Below are 27,804 nucleotides of genomic sequence, written 5' to 3'. Positions count from 1 at the left end.
GAGAGTAGTAAATGAAAATGAATTACCAGAAACAACTCTGAGAAAGGAAGAGGGACTCTGTAAATTTGGGCAAGTTTGAATGAATTTAATCTGACAGTTGAGAGTAATTCTGAGTACTGCATTTTGAAACAAGTTTCTTCTGTCAAATGTACGGGGTAACAGACAAGCAATACGTGTGAGCACACTCCACGAAGAAAGGCGTAAACTAGTTTCTCCGTATACTAGGCTTGAAGACAGTAAAATACACGGTTGTCTCTTCGAAGACTCTTGTTCATTTCCTGTTTGCGCCAACGCTCTGGTGTCTCCGTCGCCAACGACCTGGTAGACAGCGTCGCCGGCGGCCAAGGATGGAGAACGCGGTGGTGCTCCGGGAGTGGTTCGACCGCGTCGACGCCGCCCGCACCGGCAACATCACGCCTCCTCAGCTCCAGGTTTTCCTACCTCCTCCTCCCCGTGCTCGGAAGTGCCCACGACGATAATTTGCCCACTAACGCGCGAATCCGGTTGTCCTCCCACCAGAGCGCTCTGGCCGTGGGAAACCTCGACTTCCCCCCTCTCCATCGTGCAGCAGATGATCAGGTCCTCCACTCGCCGTGGCGGCTTTCGTTGTCTTAGCTCAATTTGGGAATGGAATTGGGGCTGATGCGTGTGTATTTGTATTCTGTAGGATGTACGACTTCGATGGGAACGGCACCATGAGCTTCGAAGGTTAGCCCCTGATTCTGCAGGTCAAAGTCAAATTGAATCCTAGTATCAACTTCCCACGATGCTACCTGCACGCATCCATGCGAGTTTCTGTTGAGCAAATTTGATCATTTATGCCGCATTGTGAATTTTGATCACTTGAAAGATGATCTAATAATAACATCGCTTGCTGTAATCATTGCCCTTGCAGAGTTTTTGGCTCTTAACAAGTTCCTCCAGAAGGTATGTGGGCTCTCTGTTTCAGTCTATTTGGGTTTGACATTCAGGATTATTAACTGAAATCGTTTGTATGCGGTGTGTATCAAGTAATTTCCTATGATGATGATATTTGAACTTTGGTAGAATGAAATATGAAGTAAATGGCCTACTATTCTGTACCAAAGTAACATTACATGGCACATTGCATCTGAGAGGAGTGAATTCCATAGTAATGCATTCCTAATTGCACATTTTCCTATCTGACTTAATTTTTTTTGTATGATCTTTTTAATATGCAGGTGCAGACTGTCTTCTCCACTCGAGAAAGGTATTACAAAATTGTTCAAGTGACACCCTGATCTTTCATACAGTTTGTATTTTTCTTGAGTTAAGGCGCTCACTGCATTTGTCTAAATTTCTTATTTTCTATATTATAGGGGTCGTGGATTTCTCAGTCTTGAGGAGGTGTATGAGGTGATATTTTAATTTCAACTGTTTTAAGATGTACTGTCACTGTGTCTGGTCTTTGTGGTGACTAGGCCACCTACCTGACCAAATCCTTCCCCTTGTATGAGCAATGTTACAATTTTTTTAAACTTTCTATACAGGCATTAATCAAACTCGGGTTTTCTTTGGATTCACCTGCCTTCTACACAGTTTGTGAGGTACTTACCATTCATTGCTAGTGCAAAGTTGATCATAAGATTAGAGCGTCTCTAACAGAGCCCGTAAATGCCGCCGGAACTAAATTTTTCCGGCGGATTTACGGGTTCGGGCCGAAAGCGGCATAGAACAGCGACTGAATCGGAGACCCAGCCCGTAAAACTTTCTCGGGGGCCCAAGAAAGTGAGCGCGGCCCCTATTTATACAGGCCACGGAGGGACTTGTTAAGAGCCAAAAACTCTAGAGTGTTCATAAGCTCTGTGAAATGTTGTCATGAGCTTGTGAGAAACTATTGCACTGGACTGGTATATTTGAAGCAGAAACACGAAGGGTAAGCCTGTCCAAATTACAAACTTGATACAAAGAATTTATTTATCCTAAGCTGCCTTTTCATGTAATCTGGAGCATGTCGGTGTAAAACTGGTGTTAGGTGGCCTGTTAAATTTTCATGAGTTTTTGTTACGCTCAGTTTTCTATGTGAACATGGAACTAGTGTTAGCCTCTTAAATTTTCATGCTGAGTTTTTGCTTCCAAGTTGATTATTTTTTACTGTCAGTTTTCTATGTGAGCTTGAAATAGGTGATACAGTTGAGAAAGTTTTAGGTGTCAGCTGAAGTAAAGAGTGAATATAAAATGAAGATTTTGTAGTATGAATTTCAGAACTTGATATCTAAACTGTTGCCCCCCAAAAGACTGCTAGTTTAGCACATCTTCTTTGTCTGTCTGGCCATAATCATTTCCTACCTACACATCCTAGAGCCCTTGGCTAGTAGTAATGCACTGCCTGTAGTTGCATTAATGCTTCTTATTCTAGAACTTTTATTCTTTAACTGTCTTGGTACATCAAACACATCATTTATACTGTGTCATACTTGATGCTTGGCCCTTCTCAGAGCTTCGACAAGAGCAAGAAGGGGATGGTTCGTTTGGATGAGTTCATATCAATATGCATCTTTGTGCAGTCAGCTCGGTATGTACATCATGGTACCACCAACATAACATTCAAGTTATGATAACCAGCTGTTAACTTCTACTTTCAACCTAGCTGCATGCCTGGTTGTGGTCTGTGGTTACTGTATAGTGACCATAGGCAGGCACTTTCACTGTTTTTTTTCCTTTCTAATAATTACCTTGTTTTGCTTTACGACTAAAACCTAATTGTTGCTGCCTAGTTCATTGTTCTCTAGCTATGAACAGATATTATATCGATTTTCTGTGAAAAGGGACATTCCAGCAGGGCACTAGTAGGAATTGATTATGCAAGCTAGGTTTTTAGTTTGTACCTACACATTCATGAAAATCAAATATTACTGTACTCGGTAGGTTTTACTTGCTTCTTGTTGGTACTGTAGGATCTACATCAACTGTTATGATTCAGTTTTTCTTTGAATAAGAGGAGTATTTTGCGACAAATTGTTCTGTACATGATTTGCATTTCTCAGAGTACCATGCTAAATTTTAAACTGATAATATACTTGTGTTGTTTTTGTAGTAACTTGTTCAGTTCATTCGATACAACCAAGCAAGGGAAAGTGACATTGGACTTCAACCAGTTCGTTTACTGCAGTGAGTTTCTGTCCCCTGTGTCAACGTCTGCTGCTTATTCCTCAAAGACAGATAAAATCATAAAATGATGCTACTGTTCTAAGTTTTTGGGTTCCACCCTTGTTCACTAAATCGTGTCATTCTACAGCGGCGAACTGCAGGATATAGCCGCATTACTTGAAAATTGTACATGGAAGACCAGAAAAGAAAATGTCGCCAGCCACTGGACCAGATGCTAGTTCAACTCATTGTTTGCCAGAGAAGGTTTGGTGGCACATATGGCAGTCCAAATTACAAGTCATCATTTGGTTACATTCTAGAGGAATTCAATACCATCCAGGGTTGTCTGTATATACACAGAAAATGAGACATGCTTATGCATGATTGTATGATTTTGTATCTAGTAACACAGGAGTAATCCCATTGTTTGGACTACTCTCGCACTTGTTATTTTCTGGAAAGTTTTCTTGTTTCTGCATTATTATTTCTGCTATCCATGGCAAGCTAATTTTGGAGGAAATCTCTAGAATGGTTGATGGTTCCAGAAAAGCAAAACAGTATGGGCCTGGACTTCTCTTACGAGTATGGATCAGCTGCAAGATCCAGTAAGCTCAGTTGCGAACTGTGGCCCACAGAACAGTCGTGTGCAGAGAGCTGAGAGGTCAGGCGAGCTCTCACCACTCACCTCCGTCTCCGCCATGGCGACCATCTCGGCAGCCCTCTCCATCTCCTTCCTCCCGCCCCCGGCCCGCCGCGCCGCCTCCACCACCTTCTCCCCGCGCGTCATCAAGGTAAAACCCATCACCTGCTTCCAAGTGCCGTAGCCACAACCCTCTGATTCCGTGGTTCTTGCAGAGAGCTCCGCGGTTCAGGTGCTGCGCGGAGCCGCCTTCCCCGGAGCAGGAGACCCCTCCACCTTCGTCCCTGTGGGGCGTCTCCACGAGCGCCTGGACCGCGGGCGTCGCGGGGCTGGGGTTGCTGGAGACGGGCTACCTCAGCTACCTCAAGCTCACGGGCTCCGAGGCCTTCTGCCCCGTCGGCGGCGGAGGCTGCGGCGACGTGCTCGACAGCGACTATTCGGTCGTCTTTGGTAACCTCATCCTCCCCGGCCTATCGTCCACTGCTCACGGGATGGAGGGATATATAGTTCTGAAAATCGTACTGCTTCCATTGTGCTTGCAGTATCAGTATGTAGCATAGTGAGAGCTTAGCTAGTTTTGAGATTTTATGCGTATTTATTCCAAATGTTGCCCATGATCTCCCCTTCTATAGCCTCGTACAAGTGATTTGGCTGAACTTTTTATTCTTGTGTCCTGCTGGTTACTTTCACATAATGGTAATACAATGCTCATGGTTAACGATTGGCCTCTCTTGAATTCGGCAGGGATCCCTCTTCCATTAGTTGGTATGCTGGCATATGGTTTGGTTGCCGCGCTTTCTCTGCAAGAAAACAGCGAGGAGTTACTCCCTGGACTTGATGACTTGGATATCCGCTTGACCTTGCTTCTGCTCGCTACTTCGTTGGCGACCGCGAGTGCTTATTTCCTTTTCATTCTCAACACCAAATTTGTTGGGACCTCTTGTGTATACTGCCTATCTTCAGCATTTATCTCCTTCACGTTATTTTTCATCAGAATAAAGGTGTGTGCTCTCTTAAACACATCAACCTGGTCCTGTTGATCTAAAAAAAACCTGGTCCTGTTCTTCATTTACACCTTTTGGTGATCAAGTAACCCATCCAACTAACCTTTCTCAAAGGTATTCTTGCAGGACATTGGCTTGGCACGCATCCAGAAGTTTGTTGGTCTTCAGTTAGCTGTAGCTGTGATTGTTGCTCTTTCTTTAACGAACTCCTATAGTTCAGCTACTACTCAGTTGAAGGGGTGAGGTTTCCTCTAAAATTGGTTATCGGTGAAAATACAGATTATAAGCCGTCTTCTTTGTCGTTTACTCCAAGTTATATAGTCGTGCTTTTGTAAGAAGTTACATTTTTCTTTCTATTATGGTTTTATATGTTTCATTTTGCATAATCACACGTTTTGTGCTAAGTAATCGATGTGAATTTGTAGCCTACATACTCCGCTTCCTTTAAAATCATCACAAGTGACTTATAGATTCTTTTTTTTTTCATTTTATGCAGCACAGATGATTTTGTATTAGAACCATACAAAATAGAGGTAACAGCAGAATCAACCCCTTTTGCGATCTCACTGGCAAAACATCTACACTCCATAGGTGCAAAGATGTATGGAGCGTTCTGGTGTTCTCATTGCAATGAACAAAAACAGGTACGATCTGTTTCCTCTTTCTTGAATTTATAACTTCATAGTTAATACCACAGGATCTCATTGTTGCTGCGCTGAGCAAGATCTCAAAAAAAAAAAGTAGAACAAAATCAATCAAAGCCTACTTTTAATGCTTACCATATGGTCATGCAGATGTTTGGTCGTGAAGCTATGGAAGTTCTGGATTATGTGGAATGCTTCCCAAACGGAGCCGGTAAGGGAAAGAAAATGGCCAACGAATGTGCAGCCACTGGTCTAGAAGGTTTTCCAACATGGATCATCAACGGCAAAGTACTCCCCATAACTTTGATGTTTCCATTATAGTTTAAGTCCATGATATCATCCATTAGTTGAGGCCCGATTTAATTTATCGGTTCACATCTGCATTGCTGTCAGTATTAAGCACACTGAATTTGTAGTTTCTCCTCAGATGACATCTTCTGCTCTTACTTTGCTGTTGCATGCATCTAGTTTCAGTTTTGACCTATGATGTTATCCGTTTTTATATTATGTCATGGCTTTTCCATGCCTCCGTCAGCATTTTGTCCTGAGATGCACTATGTGATTAATTCTTCCCATGTGTTCACGTATTGACTGTGTACCTCCCTCATTCAGCTCCTGAGCGGTGACAAGGAACTCTCAGTTCTCGCAGAAGAATCAGGTTTTGTCTCCGAGGTCCCCGAACAATCTTAAGGCCATGAACCACGACCAGAAGCATCCCCACCAAATCGAAACATGGAAGCATCGTTGAGAGCTCTCTGGAGGCAAGAGTCTGAAGCTGGTGGTAGTTCACAGCAATGCCACAACATATTCATCAAGCTCGAGGCTAGGAGTTCTCTTCCAGTGTGCATAGATTTACTAAATTCACCCACTAATCATTGTAATATGTAAATCTCTACTTGTTCACTCATGCACAGAATGAGAAAATAGAAGAACCTCGGAGGAACATGTACAACCTTTTTGTAGTCTGTAGTTTGTGCTGTAAAACGTTGGTAGGTGGCTGGGAAACCACACATATTTTCGTCCTCCTAGTATACTCTGCACTTGGACATCTGCACTACTACAGAAGTGCATTGTGTAAAACATGTCAGTCACCCTTTGACACGCTCCCGAGTTTCCTTATGGACTTGGCTGAATGGGAGATCAGTTTGAACTTGATGTTCAGATATAAACATGTCTTGACTCTTGAGTAGAGCCGATAGTATCTTCTGCTCTTACTTTGCTTCCTCACTGAGACAAGGAGAGCAAAATGATTTTCTGCATTATTACTTCAAACAGTAGGAGACAATCTTGATTTTCTCAACAAAATCGCTGTAAATCTCCCATTGTGCATAATCTTTTTTGTTTGTTTGAAGCTTAGCTATGTATATTCTCAGCATGGGGTGCCAGCGTGGAAACCTGGTAGTTCCTATATCTTCATACAACCGCTACATGTGTTCATGTGGGCAAGATTATTGCATCAAGCATCTGAAAGTAAAAAAAAAATCACTCACATATGGACTTTGACACTAGTACAGTAGTAGTGCAGATATTTCATCAATGAAGGAAAATATCAAAATAGTAAACAAGTAACATATGCAAGGAGGAGTCCAACTAGCCTCTTTGATTCACTGGTTCTAAAAGTTGGAGAAAACCACAGGGTTGTGCTAACATCTTTAGCGTTGCGAGAATAATGCTTGGAATAACTATTCGTGATGGCGTCTGTTTGGATGACGGCCTTGACACGACACTTTTAGCCGAAACCTTTTATTTATCTTTGCTTGAAGGCTAAGCTAGTTTATTTTCTGCAGTAAAGACAGATACAGCTGCTGGTCTCCTTTGCTCCCCAACAAGTGTGTTCTTTGACATGAGCCCCTATCACTATCCCCTGCATCCAGCACTCCAGGATACACAGAGCGCCGAAACAGAATGGCATCTTCATAGTCCCGTAACTGCAATACTCTTCTGCACGAAAATAACATATGCATATGCAGCTGTTAAGTTATGTTGACAATTTTTCGTGAAATTGAAAACAATATACATGGTGCCCAAAGTATGTTCTAGAAGCTTAAAAGAAAGGAAACTGCTGTATGCTAGTTTTGTTGTAGACCAGTTTGCAATAAATTAACCTAAACACGATGAGAGGGAGATAAAGATGGACCTGCAACAACAGTAGGACTTCTGTGCAACACAAGCACTAGGAGGAGACACATAACGGCATGCCTGACATCCATGGTATATAACAGTTTCTTGTCAAGCTTCATCAAGGAGAAACAAATTGTAGTTACGGTGTATTCGTGCAGAAGAGTATTCGGTGTATGCGGATGAAAGAAGACGACGGTGTATTCTATATTAAGTCTCTGCATGTTCTTCATAAACGTTCCTATTCGAGATCAATGACAATGCAATCAATGACCATATCTTTGAGATAGTACACTGGAAGCATATCTTTTAGACCATGCAATCAATGGTGCTAGCTTGTTGGCCAGATGGCCATACTAGCTGGCGCATGCTTTCAGGTTCGTCGTTTCCAGCTCAGCTAGGGTGGCCACGTCACCACGTTGGAGCATTCAGTGGCTGCCTCAAAAAGGATTTGCCACGTGGAAACCGAGGCATATAGCTGAGATCTTATATACAAATAAGATGTGTACGATTTGATAGGGAGGAAAGCTCAGTTGATCACACAAAGATACTCTGCCCCGCACGAGAGAGAAAATCAAAACCTTTTCTTTGCTTCCGAAAAATAACAATTGAACCTCAACCTATTGATAGAACCTTCGTCTAGTTGTTGTGAATGACCAATTTTTCAATACATTCGACTTGATTAATTGGCTTAATAAAATGAGACAAAACTTATACCTTTGTTTTGAATAAGAAAAGTTAGGAAGATCGAGAAATAAAATCATTGAGTTGATATGTTCCGAAAAGCCAGGGAGATGGCCATATCTTTCAACAAATACATCTACTACACTTACTAACATGGATTTACTACCAATCGTGCTAGCTATGCATGCATGCTAGCACACCGGGTATAGTTATGTGATTCATGCTACGTAAAGTGTGCCCATTCCGCCAGCATCCGCGCCTCTACAACCCCACCTACTCGTAATGAACCCAACCTTTTCCGTGCTCACCCTGAGCCTCCCCGCTCTCCTGCCCCGACACCCACCTGAGACTCTCGCCACCCACCGCCCTCCCTACATGTCGCCAGAGATTGTTCTAGGTCCCGCAAGCCCGCAATGCCCTCGAACACCTATCTCCCCCGCGCGAGAGCCACCACTACTCTACAAATCCTAACCATGCATAATGGAGGTACGAAGCCCTAAGTATGGCAAGGTATAACCGAATACATAGGCATATTCGGTTTGCCTGACGGTCACTAACCTATATAGGAATTTGGTTGGTTCTCTCCGGCTTCAAATTCTTTCTCCGTGGAACAGGGACAAATTGATGATACACCTCATCTGCTCCAGATAAGAACACCTTTTTTTCACATCAAGGAAGTGAAGGGGGTAGTTTGAAATGGGGAATAACGAGGTTCCGAAACGAGTGCATAATAATATGTTGTCCTATTTTTTGGCACAAAATTGGCAAGTATTTATAATCATTTTGTTGTTGTTTGACACCTAGTTCATGCATATTGCCAAAATGAGGTGCGGGCGTGGAAAATCCAATTTTCTGATATCCTCTGTACGTTTAGACCTCTCTTCATACGACTGCTACAAGTGTTCATATGGTCAGATCACTGCATCAAGTCTCTGAAAACAATAAAGCTACTCCGTATAACACTTCCGTATGGAATTCGACTGAACGGGAGATTAATTGGACTGCTGTGACACAGGGAGAGTAGAAGTGCAGAGTGTTTCATCAGTGAAGGCAAAATAATATTAATAAGTATACTAGGAGATGTCGTCCAAAGAGCCTATTTGATTCCTTGGTTCTAAATAAATGGATAGACGGCCCTGACACTACAAAGTCAGCTACTCATTTTTTGCAGAACAGACAGATACACCAGCTGTCATCCTTTTTGCCCCAGCAGCTGTTTTCTTTGACACGAGCGCCGACCACTACCGCCCGCACCCAGCAGTTCACCTTGCATATTGCGCCGAAACAGAATGGCATTTTCGAACCTCCGTAATCGCAATCCTCTGCGCGAAAATATCACGTGCATATATCGAAGCGTTAGTTAAGCTCTGTCTCACATGAAAGTTGTCATGAAACTGACAAAAATAATACTGTGTACTCCTAGTACTGTACTACTACAACACCGCTAATTTTATCATAGATCAGTTTGCATCAAAAATATTTCAAAAACAAAAAAGCGCATCGAATTAACAAACACAATGAGATGGGGAAATAGGAGAAACACGAACCGGCCACAGCAGCAGGACTCCCATGTAACGCGAGCACGAGGAGGAAACAGAGAACGGCATGCCTGGCATCCATTGCGTGATGGTTTATCGTGAAGCCCCGAGCAAACAGAGATAGTATGTCCTTTTCGAAACAAGATAGAGATAGTATGTCCAAGAAGAAAAACGACGCCATATCTATATGAAGTCTCTACACGTTCTGGATAAACATTGTGAATCAGTGACCATGAAGCCAATTAATGAAAATATCTTTGAAATACACTGGAAAGATACACCGGAAGATATGCTAGCTGGACAGTATGACCGGATGGCCACACTGGGTTTTAAATTAACATATTAAGACATGAAAGAGTATATATTTGCCCGCGTAATCTTTATTGAATTAGAATACTTTACCGTTATTCAATATTCAATAAGAGTAAAAAGAATCTAACTTTTTCTATTATTTATTAATGTGTATCTATCTTTATCATTTCATTCACGAGGAGCTAGATGAGAAGAAACGATCATGTCCAATTTTCAAGTTAAGATGCTGCCTGGCGCATGCTTGCTGGTTCGTGGTTGCAACATCGACCAAGATGGCCACGTCACAAAGTTGTTGGAGCATTTAGCGGTCTCCCCAAGAAAGATGCATTTTTCTGTGCGTATCACCTTTGCGCATAGGGGTTGGGCTAATACTTGTCGTTGCAATTTATCTGATGTCCTTGATAGGACAGAGAAAGATGTATTCATACATACAGATAAGTTTTTCTGTGACAACAAAGTGTGTATTTTCTTTAGAAATACCAAGTATAGCGATTGACGTGCACACACGTAAAATACCACATGCACACACTTACACAACCTGTTGAAATATGGAGGGCAAACCGTAAGCATCCATGATGTCAAACCTATTGTTTAATCCTTAGTAGACCGGGGGGTTGGGGGGGAGGTACAACAACGACCCCAACTATCCAACAAGAAGTTGGTTCAATTTGATAGGGAAAAGGGTTATTTAATCACAAATGCTACTGTTTGATGTTATTTTTGGAAACGTCAAGTAAAAATTAGACACGAATACGACCAAAGTGGCCGAGTTTCTAAAATTAACGAATTCGTCACAAGCGTCTCGCTATTGACAAGAATGTTATCTTACACTAAAAGAACAATTTGCCTTTACAAGACACATGATGTCAAACATATATCTAGTTCTGGTTGGTTGGGGATACAACCATTCTCCTGAGCATTCAACCACAAGCTAGTTCTCCACACTTTTTTTATTATTAATGATATTTGTTGCGACATCCTGCGGACTCGACAAATTGGAGCAAATCAAGCATGCACAACAGCCTCCATTCACCTAACAATCGTCTCCACCATCGGCTGTCACCCCTGACTGCTATTGTCTGGAACCCTACAAGAGCATGATGTCCATGTTCTATGTGTGCTTCGTGCCTCCTCTTGGATGACGAGGTACTCCCATCTTTTGCCCCCTCCACTGCCTACCTCATGTCCACTACGGAGTACGCCGGCTTGGCCTCAAACAAATGTCAAACTTAATGTTGGATGCATGAATTAATTATTTATTCAAACCAAAACTATGACTAACTCTTTTTATGGGAGAAAAATCTGTAACTAGCTACTGGGTCTAAGAATTTGATTTTGTGAACTTTTTAAATATGCGCAAATCTCATTAGATGTATGGTATATTTAGGGCTGCAAACAGTCCGGATATTTTCTGCTCCAGATCCGCAACTGCATCGATTTTTGAGGATATTTTATAATTTTTTAGGAATTCGCTAGATATGGATATGATGTAGATATTGGCCAAGCGGATAGCAGATATGGCAACGTATATGGTATTGATGATATCCAACGGATATGGATCATCTAACATTTTTTGCACGTTATCTGAGGTCCTAAAAGAAGATTATCTTATAAAGTTAGCCCAACCCCAAATTCCCATACAACCCGACGTGTCATGCTATTATCGGCATTGCACATTTGCAAGTTACTACTGTTAACTTTTGATGTGTCGGACCATCTTTAGATTATCGTGATGTTGTGTCAGCACACGAACAAGTGTGCATATTTGGCTATAGTCTAGTCTTACATATTTTCTTCTCACTTTATTTTACACAAAGGAAACAAACTTCTAATATAATATATGTATTTGTGCAATTATCTGCATTTGATCTGAGTCAGCTTCAAATTCCTCCCATATCTGCAATCCGATACAACCCGTTTTCATACCAGATCCAGATCCGATCACTATCCGCTCCGGTTCGAATCCGCCAAGTAAATATGATAACAGATATGGTAATAACAATTCCCCTACCTCATGCTCACGGGCTTCAAGGCTTTCTGCCCTGTTGGCGGCGGAGGTTGCGGCAATGTGCTCGACAATGACTATTCGGTCGTCTTTGGTAATCTCATCCTCCTCGGCCTATCGTCCACTGCTCATGGGATCAAGGGACAGTTCTAAAAATCTTACTGCTTTCATTGTGCTTGCAGTATCAGTATGCAACATAGTGAGAGCTTAGCTAGCTTTGAGATATAATGGGCTTTTCAGTTCTGCTTCGAGTGCCATCGTCAGTCTTTTAAGTGCCATCCTCGTTCTGTCTCCTCTCTCCATCTCCCTTGAGAGTCTCCTGGTCATCCCCGGCTCTTCTCCCCCTCTTCTCCGGCGGCTTCGTCGGCCGGAGGGGATGGGGGGAGGAGGCCGACCTCTTGTTTATAGTAGTAGAGCTAGTAGCAGGTATACGGTTTGTAGTTGGTCCTATATGGTGTCTAGTGTCATGCCGTGGGGATTCTTCCTCCTGGTGCTTGCGCACGGTTCCAGGTGGTTGTGGGTGTCGTTCTCCGGCGAAGCTCCATGTTCGAGATTGAGATTCGGGGAGGGATCTCGCAGGATCCTCTTAAATAAGCACGGTCTTGTTGGTGCTCTTCCTCATGCTGAGCTCGCTCGCCCTAGCCACCATGGAGGCGGAAGGTGGGATGCTGTGGTGGGATCTGGAGTGCCGGGAAAGATCATGAAGCTGCCTTGTGGGGTTCCTACACAGCGGCAAGCTTGGCCGCGGTGATCTGTGGCCAAGGGCGGACACTCCACACGCCAGTGCAGTGTATGCGCAGGTGCATCTTAAACCTCCTTCCGTGGAGGCCTTTCAACCTCAATGCGGTGGAGCAAGCTCTTCCCAGGCCAAGTGGTTTTGTCCCTGGAGCTGGGATGAGTCGTCGGAATCGCAGTTCAAGCAGCGCTGGTGGTGATGAAGAATTGAAGATACTGGACTTGATTGTTTTTTTTGTCAATCTTTGTAGGGTCTGTTTCGAAAGAATCTGGGGCCTTGTTGTATTTTCTATATCTCTTGAGGGCCTTGTTGTAATTTGTATTGTTACGACCACTGAGTACTGCAGTTTCTAGGCCTTTCAGGGCCCTTTCCTGTTAAAAAAAGATTTAATGGGTATTTTATTCCAAATGTTGCCCATGATCTTCCCTTCTCTGTAACCCCGTAGAAGTGATTTGGCTGAACTTGTATTTTTCTGTCCTGCTGGTTACTTTCACATAATGACAATACAGTGCTACTGCTCATGGTTACAATTGGTCTCTCATACCCGTAAAAAAACAGTTGGTCTCTCTTGAATTCGGCAGGGATCCCTCTTCCATTAGAGCAACTCTAACAGAGCCCGTAAATGCTGCTGTAACTGAATTTTTCTGGCGGATTTACGGGTTCGGACCGAAAGTGACGTAGAGAAGCACCTGAATCGGCGGCCTTGCCCGAATTTTTTTTATCGGGGGCCCTAGAAAGTGAGCACGCGGCCCCAATTTAACTAGGTCGGGGAGGGGAGTTCGGTTCCGAAACCCTACTCCCCTCCGCCGCATCCGCTCCTCCGCCGTGAAAAACCCTTGCACTCCGGCGAGGAATTACGGCCGCTCCCTCGCGCTCTCCGCTCCGCCGTTACCTCCCCTCCGTTCCCCATGGCGCGCGCACGAAGATGCGGTAGGGGAGGCCCGAATCGGCGGCGGAGGCTCGCCGACTCGTCCACCAGTTTTGCGCTCGGAGGTGGAGCACGCAAGCGGGCAGCGCGCAGGTGGCCGCACAGGTTGACGCGCAATGGGGCGTGCAATTGGGATGGCGAGGTCCCGTCCGGCAGCTCGTGCAGCCCGCCGCTTCCGCTGCGCCCCGACAGCAATGACGACGAGGATGACGAGCCGGCGATTCTCCTCACCAGCGGGAACTACGCGGTGGAGGGCGATGGTGATCGAGCTCGCAGCCCTCATCGTCGCCTAGGCGTCCTCCGCCGCGCGTAGAGCCCCGGGGCCAAATTTTGGTCAAATTAGGTGCGCGGTGTAGGATTAGTAGTTATTTTGGCTATTATATGTAAATTAGTTTGAATGTAGCTCGATCGGAGCATCGAACTCGTTGCATTTCACATATTCATCGCCAAAAATTTCCCGCGATGTTTGATATTTTTTTCAATTCGTTTTTTCGGTTTCTATTCTGCGCCTCGACTAAAATTAATAACTCCAGATTTTCGGTTCACACTTCCACGGGCACTACTAGTTGGCATATGGTTTGGTTGCTGCACTTCCTCTGCAAGAAGACAGCGAGGAGTTACTTCCTGGACTTGATGACTTGGATATTCGCTTAACCTTGCTTCTGCGCCTCGCTACTTCGTTGGCGTTCGTTGGCGACCGCGAGTGCATATTTTCTTTTCATTCTTTTTTTTTTCGAGGGTGATGGGGGGGGAATTTCCCACCATTTGTTGCATTCCATCGAAAGTAGCCTGGCATGCTCATATTCTTACAACAGATTAGGAATACACGGGGGTTTACATAGGAGTAGAGAACAAACATGAGGAAAAGAGGTACAAGTTAGCGCGAAGAACTACTCAGCCATAGAAACAAGCCAACAAGAACTCCATTGAAGTGCGCCACCATGGATCCAAGCTTGCCGGATGAGTGCAGATAGGGAGGAAGCTCGCAGCCTCTAGTCTTCATCAAGCCAACCGCCTGTGGCTATATGGTTGCCGCTCTTGCAGAGGAACTCCGCTCGCCCTTTAGGGGAAGGAAGCCCGAAAGGAGGGAGGACCACCGAAAGAGAACGAGGAGGTCCGAGACCATAGGGGCTGCGCATGCAAGCACCCTCCACTCGCCCTCAAGGGGGAGGAAGCCCTGGAGGAGGGAGGCGAGCTGCGTGGGAACAAGACCACCAAAGAGAGGAGCCAAGAACTCGTTAACCCGGCTTCAGATAGAGAGAGCCACCTAGTCGACACCACCGGGCACGAAAAACTCCGCTGAGCATGACGAACCGACCGCATCAAGTCAGTCGAGCCTGACTATGTGGTTGCCGCTCAAGACGAACACTTCCACTCGCTCTGCAGGGGGAGGAAGCCCTGAAGAAGGGAAGACATAAGCAAGAGAGCAAGGGGATTCGGCCAAAAAGGATCCAGCCCGAGAAGACACCTTCACTCGCCCTCCGGGGGGAGGAAGCCTCGGAGGAGGAAGGACACTGCCTCAGAACAAGGACAGCCAAAAGGACGAATCGGAACTTGCTAACCCGGCATTGGAAGGAAGCAACAATCGGTTGGAGGAAGTCGAAGCAGAGGATCGAGGGGAAAACCTCGCAGGGTACTGCAGAAACGAATAGTGGGGAGTAGCAGAGGCCAACTTGGAGGGGCAGTGACACGGGCACTACACACAGGGGAGGAAGGGTGGGCGACACGGGCGCCGGAGAGGAGACCGCGACACGGGCGCGGGGAGGGGGAAACCTGCAGCCCCGCGAGGCGGCAATGCACGAGCAAGTGTGGTTCCAGAGCGACGCCTTCACCAAGGAAATCGACGCAAAGAGAGCGCCGCCGTCGCAGAGCCTTAGCCCGAACCACACCGGAGGAAGAGCAGCAGCTCACCAAAGCTCGGGGGCAGAGACCGCAACACACAGCACCACCGCAGGGGGGCAAGCCGCGCGCCCGTGGCCGGGATCGATGGCCGAACCCCCGGAACAGCGTGGGGCGAGCAGGGGAGTGGGCAGGGGCCAAGGCCTGGAGGGCCACGCCGGCCGCACCAAGCCGAGCGGAGCAGCCCGCGCGCCGGAGCCAGGGGGCCGGCCCTCACGCGAGGAGAGCCGGAACAGAAAGAGGACGACGCCCAGCGGCCGAGCACCACTGAGCGCCGCGACGGAGACGAGGAGAGCCCAGGGACGAGCGGCACAGCAGCGGCCGGCGCCGATGCGAGCAGCCGCCGCGGGAAGGTCTCCGGTGCAGCACGGGAGCAGAGCACGGAGGGGATAGGGGGAATGAGACGGGGGGAGGCCGAGCAACCCGTCGCTGGCACGGGGACAAACACCACGGTGCCAGCAGGGAGGAGCGCCGCCGGCATGCCGCGCGCAGCCGCCGGGCGAGATCCCCGCGGGAAACCTCCAGCTAGGGGGGGCGCGTGGAGAGGACGCCCTGCCGCCGCCGGCGCGCGCGGGCTTTGCCCGGCGGCGCCCTCCGGCGGCGGCAGGGGGGAGGCGGGGTGGGTGGCGGCGGGGAGCTGGGCGGGGAGTTGGGGCGCTAGGGTTTCCTCCCCCTTTTCTTTTCATTCTGAACACCAAATTTGTTGGGACCTCTTGTGTATACTGCCTATCGTCAGCATTTATCTCCTTCACGTTATTTTTCATCAGAATAAAGGTGTGTGCTTTCTTAAACACATCAATCTGGTCCTGTTCTTCATTTACACCTTTTGGTGATCAAGTAACCCATCCAACTAACCTTTCTCAAAGGTATTCTTGCAGGACATTGGCTTGGCACGCATCCAGAAGTTTGTTGGTCTTCAGTTAGCTGTAGCTGTGATTGTTGCTCTTTCTTTAACGAACTCCTATAGTTCAGCTACTACTCAATTGAAGGGGTGAGGTTTCCTCTAAAATTGGTTATCGGTGAAAATACAGATTATAAGCCGTCTTCTTTGTCGTTTACTCCAAGTTATATAGTCGTGCTTTTGTAAGACGTTGCATTTTTCTTTCTATTATGGTTTTATATGTTTCATTTTGCATAGTGATGACAACAATTCTACGTTATCTTTTTAGTTGGTGACCAGCCATTTTGACATTAATCACACGTTTTGTGCTAAGTAATCGATGTGAATTTGTAGCCTACCTACTCCGCTTCCTTTAAAATCGTCACAAGTGACTTATAGATTTTTTTTTTCATTTTATGCAGCACAGATGATTTTGTATTAGAACCATACAAAATAGAGGTAACAACAGAATCAACCCCTTTTGCGATCTCACTGGCAAAACATCTACACTCCATAGGTGCAAAGATGTATGGAGCGTTCTGGTGTTCTCATTGCAATGACCAAAAACAGGTACGAGCTGTTTCCTCTTTCTTGAATTTATAGCTTCATTGTTAGAGCATGTCTAACAGGCCCCTTATAACTCGTGCTGCACGTTCGGTTAATATGGTTAATTCGGTTCGGTAAATACGGTTTTTTAGTAAATACAGTTTCAATACTTCGGTAAATACGGTTTCGTATAAAAATACGGTTCGGTTTCGGTAATAACCATATTAACTCGGTTCGGTTTCGGTAATAACCAAATTAACGAAAGTTGACGCGAATTTTTGAATAACAACTATTTTTTATGGACATATATTTCGTTTCTATTTTTTAAAGTCCACACTGATTATGTTACAGGAGATAGAGAAATGATAAATAATGAAAATACGGCCAAATTTAAAAAACGTTGCACATTAGAGATTTGAAATAATGAGAATGCAGCCAAATATAAAAAAAATGCTGCACATTACAGACTTTAAATAATGAAAATGTGAAAAAATTGAAAAATATGATGCCCAATATGTACTTGAACTCACGACCTATTAAGCATTTATGTAAAATTGCACATGCAAGCCACCACACTATGCTGGTCTCTTGTCTGTTATGCACTTGTGAACAATTATAAACGTTCTACGCTAAATAAGTATGGGCCTGTAAAGTAAAATTCGATGTTGGCTAGGATGTTCGGTTTTCTTCGGTTAACCATGGACGCCCGCCGCTGCAGTACCGCCTCGCCGGCGAGCGGATCGAAGCGATCCCGCTCGCCGGACAACGTGGAGGATGCGTGGCGGCTCCAATGCAAGAGATCCGCCGCCGGGAGCCGCCGTGCGGCCTGCAAGTACGACGGCGCCGCGTTCGTCCCGCCGAAGCTCCGTGACTTCGCGCGGGGCGGCCGCTGGTACAACGAGGACCCGCCGCTCGGCCCCAAGTTCGACGAGTGGCACGCCGAGTGGGAGCGCCAACACCGGGTGAAGGAGGCATGGAACGCGAGCATCGGGAGCACCAGCGGCGGAGGTGCTCCGCTCGCCGGCGAGGAGGAGGAGGACGACGAGGACCAGGACCCCGCCTTCTTGAAGACGATTCAAGAGTCCCTCAAGGACGCCGACGAGAGGAAGAGGGCGGAGGAGGAAGATAGGGCGGCGGCCATCGCCGCCGTGAAGGAGGCGGAGGCGCGGGAGGCGGCGGCGGAGGCCGACGGGTACATCATCGACCTCTCCGACTAGAAGTCGGGATCCATGATCGCTCATTTTGTATGTAGATACGTCGATTCGTATGTATGATCGACGAACTATGAATGAGCAAGTTTCCCGGGGTTTTAAATTTACGAATTTACGGGGTCAAATACGGGGTCTTCTAGATGGAACGGTGTATCTACGAGTATTTTTTTTATACGGGGTGAAAAAGTCGCGAAATACGGGGCAGAAAAGTAAGGGGCCTGCTAGACATGCTCTTAATACCACATGATCTCAATGTTGCTGCGCTGAGCAAGATCTAAAAAAAAAAGTAGAACAAAATCAGTCAAAGCCTGCTGTTAATGCTTACCATATGGTCATGCAGATGTTTGGTCGTGAAGCTATGGAAGTTCTGGATTACGTGGAATGCTTCCCAAACGGAGCCGGTAAGGGAAAGAAAATGGCCAATGAATGTGCAGCCACTGGTCTAGACGGTTTTCCAACATGGATCATCAACGGCAAAGTACTCCCCATAACTTTGATGTTTCCATTATAGATTAAGTCCATGATATCATCCATTAGTTGAGGCCTGATTTAGTTTATCGGTTCACATCTGCATTGCTGTAAGTATTAAGCACACTGAATCTGTAGTTTCTCCTCAGATGACATCTTCTGCTCTTACTTTGCTGTTTCATGCATCTAGTTTCAGTTTTGACCTATGATGTTATCCGTTGTTATATTATGTCATGGCTTTTCCATGCCTCCGTCAGCATTTTGTCCTTAGATGCACTATGTGATTAATTCTTCTCATGTGTTCACGTATTGACTGTGTACCTCCCTCATTCAGCTCCTGAGCGGTGACAAGGAACTCTCGGTTCTCGCAGAAGAATCAGGTTTTGTCTCCAAGGTCCCCGAACAATCTTAAGGCTAGGAACCACGAGCAGAAGCATCCCCACCGAATCGAAACGTGGAACCATCGTTGAGAGCTCTCTGGAGGCAAGAGTCTGAAGCTGGTGGTAGTTCACAGCAATGCCACAACATGTTCATCAAGCTCGAGACTAGGAGGTCTCTTCCAGTGTGCATAGATTTACTAAATTCAACCACTAATCATTGTAATATGTAAAAGCTCTACTTGTTCACTCATGCGCAGAACAAGAAAATAGAAGAACCTCGGAGGAACATGTACAACCTTTTTGTAGAGTCTGTAGTTTGTGCTGTAAAACGTTGGTAGGTGGCTGGGAAACCACACATATTTTCGTCCTCCTAGTATACTCTGCACTTGGACATCTGCACTGCTACAGAAGTGCAGTGTGTAAAACATGTCAGTCACCCTTTGACACGCTCCCGAGTTTCCTTATGGACTTGGCTGAATGGGATATCAGTTTGAACTTGATGTTCAGATATAAACATGTCTTGACTCTTGAGTGGAGCCGATAGTATCTTCTGCTCTTACTTTGCTTCCTCACTGAGACAAGGAGAGCAAAATGACTTTCTGCATTATTACTTCAAACAGTAGGAGACAATCTTGATTTTCTCAACAAAATGGCTGTAAATGTCCCATTGCGCATAATCTTTTTTGTTTCTTTGAAGCTTAGCCATGTATATTCTCAGCATGCGGTGCCAGCGTGGAAACCTGGTAGTTCCTATATCTTCATACAACCACTACATGTGTTCATGTGGGCAAGATTATTGCATCAAACATCTGAAAGTAAAAAAAAAAAATTCACTCACATATGGACTTTGACACTAGTACAGTAGTAGTGCAGATATTTCGTCAATGAAGGAAAATATCAAAATAGTAAACAAGTAACATAGGCAAGGAGGAGGTCCAAATAGCCTCTTTTATTCACTGGTTTTAAAAATTAGAGAAAACCACAGGGTTGTGCTAACATCTTTAGGCCTTGTTTGGTACTAGTGTTTTAGTGGGGATTAGTGGGGATAATACTCTAGATTATTGGGTGAATCTCTGTTGTCACCTAATCCCCACAAAATCTCATCCCCAATCTACTAGGTAAGGGTAGAGTTTGGGGATTGAAAAAATTATACTAAAATTTGGAGAAAAGTGGGAATTAAACTCGTAGCACCAAACATGTATTAGGGATAAGTGGGGATTTGAAATTTGAAGCGGATTATCCATGCTAATTCCCACTAAAACTCTAGTATCAAACAAGCCCTTAGGGTTGTGAGACCAATGCTTGGAATAACTATTCGTGACGGCGTCTGTTTGGATGATGGCTTTGGCACCACACTTTTAGCAGAAACCTTTTATTTATCATTGCTTGGCTAAGCTAGTTTATTTTCTGCAGTAAAGACAGATACAGCTGCTGGTCTCCTTTGCTCCCCAACAACTGTGTTCTTTGACACGAGCCCCTATCATTTGTTGGAGATATGCCCAAGAGGCAATAATAAATGGTTATTATATATCTTTGTGTTTATGATAATGTTTATATACCATGCTATAATTGTATTAACCGAAACATTGATACATGTGTGATATGTAAACAACAAAGAGTCCCTAGTATGCCTCTTAACTAGCTTGTTGATTAATGGATGATTAGTTTCATAATCATGAACATTGGATGTTATTAATAACAAGGTTGTATCATTATATGAATGATGTAATGGACACACCCAAATTAAGCGTAGCATAAGATCACGTCATTAAGTTATTTGCTATAAGCTTTCGATACATAGTTACCTAGTCCTTATGACCATGAGATCATGTAAATCACTTATACCGGAAAGATACTTTGATTACATCAAACGCCACTGCGTAAATGAGTGGTTATAAAGGTGGGATTAAGTATCCGGAAAGTATGAGTTGAGGCATATGGATCAACAGTGGGATTTGTCCATCCCGATGACGGATAGATATACTCTGGGCCCTCTCGGTGGAATGTCGTCTAATGTCTTGCAAGCATATGAATAAGTTCATAAGAGACCACATACCACGGTACGAGTAAAGAGTACTTGTCAGGAGACGAGGTTGAACAAGGTATAGAGTGATACCGATGATCAAACCTCGGACAAGTAAAATATCGCGTGACAAAGGGAATTGGTATCGTATGTGAATGGTTCATTCGATCACTAAGTCATCGTTGAATATGTGGGAGCCATTATGGATCTCCAGATCCCGCTATTGGTTGTTGGTCGGAGAGAAGTCTCAACCATGTCTACATAGTTCGCGAACCGTAGGATGACACACTTAAGGTTTGATGTCATTTAATTAGATATGGAATATGGAATGGAGTTTGAAGTTTTGTTCGGAGTCTCGGATGGGATCCAGGACATCACGAGGAGTTCCGGAATGGTCCGGAGAATAAGATTCATATATAGGAAGTCACTTTCCAAGTTTGGAAATGATCCAGTGAATTTATGGAAGGTGGTTTCTAGAATTATCCGGAATAAATCACTATGGAAGGAGGAGTCCCGGAGGGACTCCACAAACCCTAACCAGCCAACCAAGTGGGAGGGTGGAGTCCATGGTGGACTCCACCTCCTTGGCCGGCCAAGAAAAGAGGGAAGGGGAGAGTCCCTGTCCCTCTAGGTTTCGTCCATAAGGCAATTTTTCTGTTGGGGTCTTATTCGAAGACTTTGGGCAAACCCTTGGGGTTCCACCTATATAATGAGGAGGAGAGGGAGGGGGGCAGCCCATGGCTTGGCCGCACCACCCCTGCCCCCTTGAGGCCGGCGCCCATAGCCCCCTCTCCCCAAACCCTAGCCTCCCCTCCTCCACATACAAACTCCCGCAGCGCATAGGCGAAGCCCTGCCGGAGTTCTCCACCACCACCGCCACAACGCCGTCGTGCTGCCGGGATTCCGAGGAGGATCTACTACTTCTGCTGCCCGCTGGAACGGGGAGAAGGACGTCGTCATCAACACCGAACGTGTGACCGAGTACGGAGGTGCTGCCCGATTGTGGCACCGTCAAGATCTTCTACGCGCTTTTGCAAGCGGCAAGTGATCGTCTACCGCAGCAACAAAAGCCTACTCTTGTAGGCTTTGGAAATCTTCAAGGGTGAGTCTCGATCATCCCCTCGTTGCTCCCATCTTCTAGATTGCATCTTGGCTTGGATTGCGTTCTCGCGGTAAGAAATTTTTTGTTTTCTATGCAACGAATCCCTACAGTGGTATCAGAGCCGTGTCTATGCATAGATGGTTGCACGAGTAGAACACAATGATTTTGTGGCCGTTGATGCTTTTGTTATCTTTAGTTTGAGTACTTTGCATCTTTGTGGCATAGTGGGATGAAGCGGCTCGGACTAACTTTACATGACCGCGTTCATGAGACTTGTTCCTCGTTCGACATGCAACTTGTATTGCATAAGAGGCTTTGCGGGTGTCTGTCTCTCCTACTATAGTGAAGATTCAATTTACTCTTCTATTGACAACATTAGTATCAACGTTGTGGTTCATGTTCGTAGGTAGATTAGATCTCTCTCGAAAACCCTAAACCACGTAAAATATGCAAACCAAATTAGAGACGTCTAACTTGTTTTTGCAGGGTTTGGTGATGTGATATGGCCATAATGTGATGATGAATATGTATGAGATGATCATTATTGTATTGTGGCAACCGGCAGGAGCCTTATGGTTGTCTTTAAATTTCATGTTGAGTAGTATTTCAAAGTAGTTGTAATAGTTGCTACATGAGGTGAACAACCATGAAGACGGCGCCATGAACCTTGACGCTACGCCGACGATGATGGAGATCATGCCCGTTGATGATGGAGATCATGTTCGTGCTTTGGAGATGAAGATCAAAGGCGCAAAGACAAAAGGGCCATATCATATCACATATGAATTGCATGTGATGTTAATCCTTTATGCATCTTATTTTGCTTAGAACGCGACGGTAGCATTATAAGATGATCCCTCACATTAATATCAAGATAATAAAGTGTTCTCCCCTCGTATGCACCGTTGTAACAGTTCGTCGTTTCGAAGCATCTCGTGATGATCGGATGTGATAGACTCAACGTTCACATACAACGGGTGTAAGCAATGTTGCACACACGGAATACTTGGGTTTGCTTGATGAGCCTAGCATGTACAGACATGGCTTCGGGACAACGGAAACCGAAAGGTTGAACACGAGTCATATGGATGATATGATCAATATGTTGATGTTCACCATTGAAGCTACATCATCTCACGTGATGATCGATTTTGGTGTAGTGGATGTGGATCGTGTACCACTTAACAACTATGAGGGATGTTGTATTAAGTGGGAGTTCATTAGTAATTAGATTAAAACATGAACTAATTATCATAAACATGGTCTGAGTAGTATTTTGAATTAATTTTGTAGTATTGGCATCCGTTTTCTACCATGCGCTAGTCTTGTAATTGAGATAGAAATACTGTTAAAATCTGACAAGAAACTTTACGGATTGGTACCGTATTGTTAAAGAATCAAGAATTGATTAAGTCCTATTGCAAACTTTTAGTAAACCTCACATTGTTGATTCAAAGAGCTATGTTTTCAATTAGTACCTAAAGTTATCTTCTCTCCATGAAACTTGAAGTTCAAATCTGTTTGAAAAGTAAGGAGCTGAAAATTTAGTTTTCAGAAATAATCAAGGTATGAGATATATGTGATATCTAAGACCTTATTGCAAGATGATAGAATATAATTTAGTGAGACTACATAAACTCATAAGTTTTATGGGAATGTACGAAGGTTGAAGATGCAAGGCGTCTCAATCCTCCAACTATTGGGGCACTAACGATATTCGCATATCCATGAAGTGATCGACCTTAGTATGCACCGTTGCTAAGACTCGTCGTTTCGAAGCATCACGTGATGATCGGGTGTTATAGATTCTACGTGTGCATACAACGGGTGCAAGCCAGATTTGCACATGCGAATAGTAAGGTTAAACTTTATGAGCCTAGCATGTACAGACATGGTCTCAGAAAGTCGTCATGAATTGATGGATAAAATTATGAGTGAAATTGTTCATCGTATTACAAAGTTACTAATAGTGAAATCTGAAACACTTGTCATATGATGATCAACTTCAAAGTAAGAACCTCAAGGTTATTGGTATTTGACCAACAAACCTAGAAGTTAATGATGTTAAAGTGTTTTTCTGAATAATGAGGAAAGCTAAAAGAGAAACTGCAAAAGATATTTTGGCAGAAAGAAAAGAAAAGACTAGAAAGTCTAGCTCATCTGTATATAAATGATATACATGTTATGGTTGTATTCCTAGTTAGGTCACACAATGAAATTCTTGGGTATTAATACCATATTGGTTGGTATGAAGTGTCATACAAAAACAACGCAATACAAGAATACAATGGCCTAAGTGACTGACAAGGAATATGATAGGAATGCACGTCTGGAACAAAAATAAAGTGTTATTATGTTCGTCGTTGGCATTCTATCTAGCCCTTAGAATTTATAATAAAGAACTTAATAATTGTTATTTTGCTCTGGTCAAATGAAAACAATGAGTTGTTCAAATTATGACATTACTCCATGTACGATGGATAAGTTATTATAAATCTTAATGGTGAAACACACATACATAACACTGACGCTAAAATGCCATAAGGCAAATGATTTGAATTCCACTTATTTGTGGAACCGCCATTTAGGTCATGTTGGAAAGGAACGCATGAAGGAACTCCATGCAAATGGATTTTTGGAGTCATTTGATTTTTGAATCGTTTGGCGCTTGCAAAATCTTTTCTAAAAAGTAATGACTGAAATACCGTTCATAGGCCTAGAGTTGAACGAGCAACTAACTTAGTGAAAACATACATAATGATATATGTGGTTCACTGGGCATAGTTGTGTGCGGGAGATTCTTCTACTTCATGAAAACTTTCAACAATGAATTGAGTATATATGTGGATATATTCAATAAGGAAGAAGTTTGAAACATTTGAATGGATTCAAATAAATTTCAGCATGAAGTGGAAATCATCGTAATAGAAAAGTCAAATATCTATGATTGGATCATGGTGGAAATATTTGAATTACGAGTTTTAGCGAACATCTAAGAGAGTTATGAAATTGTTCTACAACTCAAATTTCTTGGAGTATCATAGTGATGATGAAGTATCCAAGAGATGTATCCAAACCTTGTTGGGTCAATGATGAGATAAGATATTGACGCCATTATATTTTTGTGGATTATGCTTTAGTGACTACCGCTTTTACACTGAATAAGAGCATCATCATGATCCGTTGAAATGACACCATACGAGTTATGGCATGTGTATGAACCCTGATAGTCTTTTCTTAAATTTTGGTATGCATAGCATAAGTAAATAAGTTTACAACCAAAATCGGATGAATGTCTTTGTTGGTTATCCCAGAGATTTGATTGGGAATTCTTCCCACGAGACAAAGACAAAAGTGTTTGTCAATGTTTCTTATTTCCGAGAAATTATTTCTAGCGAAGTATTTGAGTGGGAGGACAATAGAACTTGATAAAGTTTATGAACTTGAGCATAATGATCAGAGTAGCGCAGCATTGGAATTGGTTCTGGAAGCGGCCACGACGATCATGGCTCCCATGACTACAAAGTGTTTTAGCCATGGAGATCGAAGTACATATTGAACCTTGTAAGTTTGGTTTACTTTGTGATCAAATAAATGATTTGTGGACAAAGGATTGATTTTGAACAATGATAAACCAACTACAAACAAAGAAGTTATGATGGGCCCTGACTCCTTTAATATGGCTATACGCCATGAAATCCAAGATAGATGAATACTTTTTGAAAGTAAATGGATCTATAAAATTGATGGACTTGGATGAAATATCCTTGAAGAAGCTTGACTTATCGAAAAGTTGTTTACGACAAAGCTCAAAGAGTTGACTACGACAAGATTAGATCTTCCGTAGCAATGCTTATAGTCTATATGGATTATTCTAGTAATCACTACATATTTCTTTTATGAGATATGTTAGTAGGATGGCAAAATACATTACTTATCAGAAGTGTGTATTAAAGGTGTATACAAGATACAACCAAGAGTTTTGCTGGTCCGTGGAATACTAGATAGATATACAAACTTCAATTGGATGAAGTTGAAGGAGATATGCCCTAGAGGCAATAATAAAGTGGTTATTATTTATATCTTTATGTTTATGATAAATGTTTATATATCATGCTATAATTGTATTAACCGAAACATTAGTACATGTGTGATATGTAGACAACAAGAAGTCCCTAGTATGCCTCTTAAACTAGCTTGTTGATTAATGGATGATTAGTTTCATAATCATGAACATTGGATGTTATTAATAACAAGGTTATATCATTATATGAATGATGTAATGGACACACCCAATTAAGCGTAGCATAAGATCTCGTCATTAAGTTATTTGCTATAAGCTTTCAATACATAGTTACCTAGTCCTTATGACCATGAGATCATGTAAATCACTTATACCGGAAAGGTACTTTGATTACACCAAACACCACTGCGTAAATGGGTGGCTATAAAGGTGGGATTAAGTATCCGGAAAGTATGAGTTGAGGCATATGGATCAACAGTGGGATTTGTCCATCCCGATGACGGATAGATATACTCTGGGCCCTCTCGGTGGAATGTCGTCTAATGTCTTGCAAGCATATGTATGAGTTCATAAGAGACCACATACCACGGTACGAGTAAAGAGTACTTGTCAGGAGACGAGGTTGAACAAGGTATAGAGTGATACCGAAGATCAAACCTCGGACAAGTAAAATATCGCATGACAAAGGGAATTGGTATTGTATGTGAATGGTTCATTCGATCACTAAAAGTCATCGTTGAATATGTGGGAGCCATTATGGATCTCCAGATCCCGCTATTGGTTATTGGTCGGAGTGAGTACTCAACCATGTCCGCATAGTTCACGAACCGTAGGGTGACACACTTAAAGTTGGATGTTGAAATGGTAGAACTTGAATATGGAATGGAGTTCGAATATTTTTTCGGAGTCCCGGATGAGATCCCGGACATCACGAGGAGTTCCGGAATGGTCCGGAGAATAAGATTCATATATAGGATGTCATTTTATGTGAATTAAAATGTCGCGGAAGGTTCTATGGAAGGTTCTAGAAGGTTCTAGAAAAGTCCGGAAGAAACCACCAAGGAAGGTGGAGTCCACATGGGACTCCACCTCCATGGCCGGCCAACCCTAGTGGGGGAGGAGTCCCAAGTGGACTCCCCCTTAGGGGGCCGGCCACCCCCCCATATGGGAGGTGGAACTCCCACCTCTAGTGGGAGTCCTAGCTTGGCTAGGTTTCCCCTCCATATGGAAGGTTTTTGGTTCGGGTCTTATTCGAAGACTTGGAGACCAACTCTTGGGGATCCACCTATATAATGAGGGGCCAAGGGAGGGGGCCGGCCACACCAAAGCCACAAGTTGGCCGCACCCCCTTGAGGCCGGCCACCCCCTCCCAAACCCTAGCCGCCCCCCTCTCCTCCATATCTCCCGCGTAGCTTTAGCGAAGCTCCACCGGAGTTCTCCACCGCCACCGACACCACGCCGTCGTGCTGTCGGATTCAAGAGGAGCTACTACTTCCGCTGCCCGCTGGAACGGGAGGTGGACGTCGTCTTCATCAACAACCGAACGTGTGA

General features: G+C 44.1%; 2 protein-coding genes, 2 long non-coding RNA genes and 1 pseudogene across 5 annotated transcripts; 3 read left to right on the top strand and 2 right to left on the bottom strand.

Annotated features, from left to right (window-relative positions):
- The first annotated feature begins 243 nt into the window (after positions 1 to 243).
- LOC127297196 (uncharacterized) lies at positions 244 to 3,546 on the top strand (annotated as a pseudogene).
- Positions 3,547 to 3,680: 134 nt separating this feature from the next.
- Positions 3,681 to 6,568, top strand: LOC127297195 (thiol-disulfide oxidoreductase LTO1). Of its 2 annotated transcripts, none has more exons than XM_051327493.1 (7): positions 3,681 to 3,902; positions 3,967 to 4,201; positions 4,496 to 4,752; positions 4,882 to 4,994; positions 5,252 to 5,399; positions 5,550 to 5,687; positions 6,012 to 6,568. In XM_051327493.1, exons 1-7 carry the CDS (start codon positions 3,696 to 3,698, stop codon positions 6,087 to 6,089), a joined length of 1,176 nt encoding a protein of 391 aa, XP_051183453.1. In that variant the 5' UTR covers positions 3,681 to 3,695; the 3' UTR covers positions 6,090 to 6,568. The 2 variants fall into 2 exon arrangements, with proteins under 2 accessions (XP_051183453.1, XP_051183451.1); XM_051327491.1 differs by having other exon boundaries at positions 4,870 to 4,994.
- Positions 6,569 to 6,972: 404 nt separating this feature from the next.
- Positions 6,973 to 7,678, bottom strand: LOC127297198 (uncharacterized). Its single transcript, XR_007848984.2, has 2 exons — positions 7,537 to 7,678; positions 6,973 to 7,340 (listed from the first exon to the last, which is right to left on the bottom strand). It is a non-coding gene; the product is annotated as an uncharacterized lncRNA (long non-coding RNA).
- A 1,480-nt stretch (positions 7,679 to 9,158) lies between these two features.
- Positions 9,159 to 9,883, bottom strand: LOC127297197 (uncharacterized). The gene is made up of 2 exons (XR_007848983.2): positions 9,749 to 9,883; positions 9,159 to 9,523 (listed from the first exon to the last, which is right to left on the bottom strand). It is a non-coding gene; the product is annotated as an uncharacterized lncRNA (long non-coding RNA).
- A 2,167-nt stretch (positions 9,884 to 12,050) lies between these two features.
- Positions 12,051 to 19,618, top strand: LOC139830065 (thiol-disulfide oxidoreductase LTO1-like; the record flags this gene model as incomplete). Its single annotated transcript, XM_071818343.1, has 7 exons — positions 12,051 to 12,150; positions 12,239 to 12,243; positions 16,082 to 16,393; positions 16,498 to 16,610; positions 16,922 to 17,069; positions 18,597 to 18,734; positions 19,059 to 19,618. Coding segments are annotated over 7 exons (894 nt in total), but the record flags the coding sequence as incomplete, so codon positions are not given.
- Positions 19,619 to 27,804: the final 8,186 nt, after the last annotated feature.

The sequence above is a fragment of the Lolium perenne genome, chromosome 4 (assembly GCF_019359855.2).
Source record: "Lolium perenne isolate Kyuss_39 chromosome 4, Kyuss_2.0, whole genome shotgun sequence".
Classification (NCBI taxonomy): Eukaryota; Viridiplantae; Streptophyta; class Magnoliopsida; order Poales; family Poaceae; genus Lolium; species Lolium perenne.
This window is presented reverse-complemented; position numbering and strand designations above follow the sequence as displayed.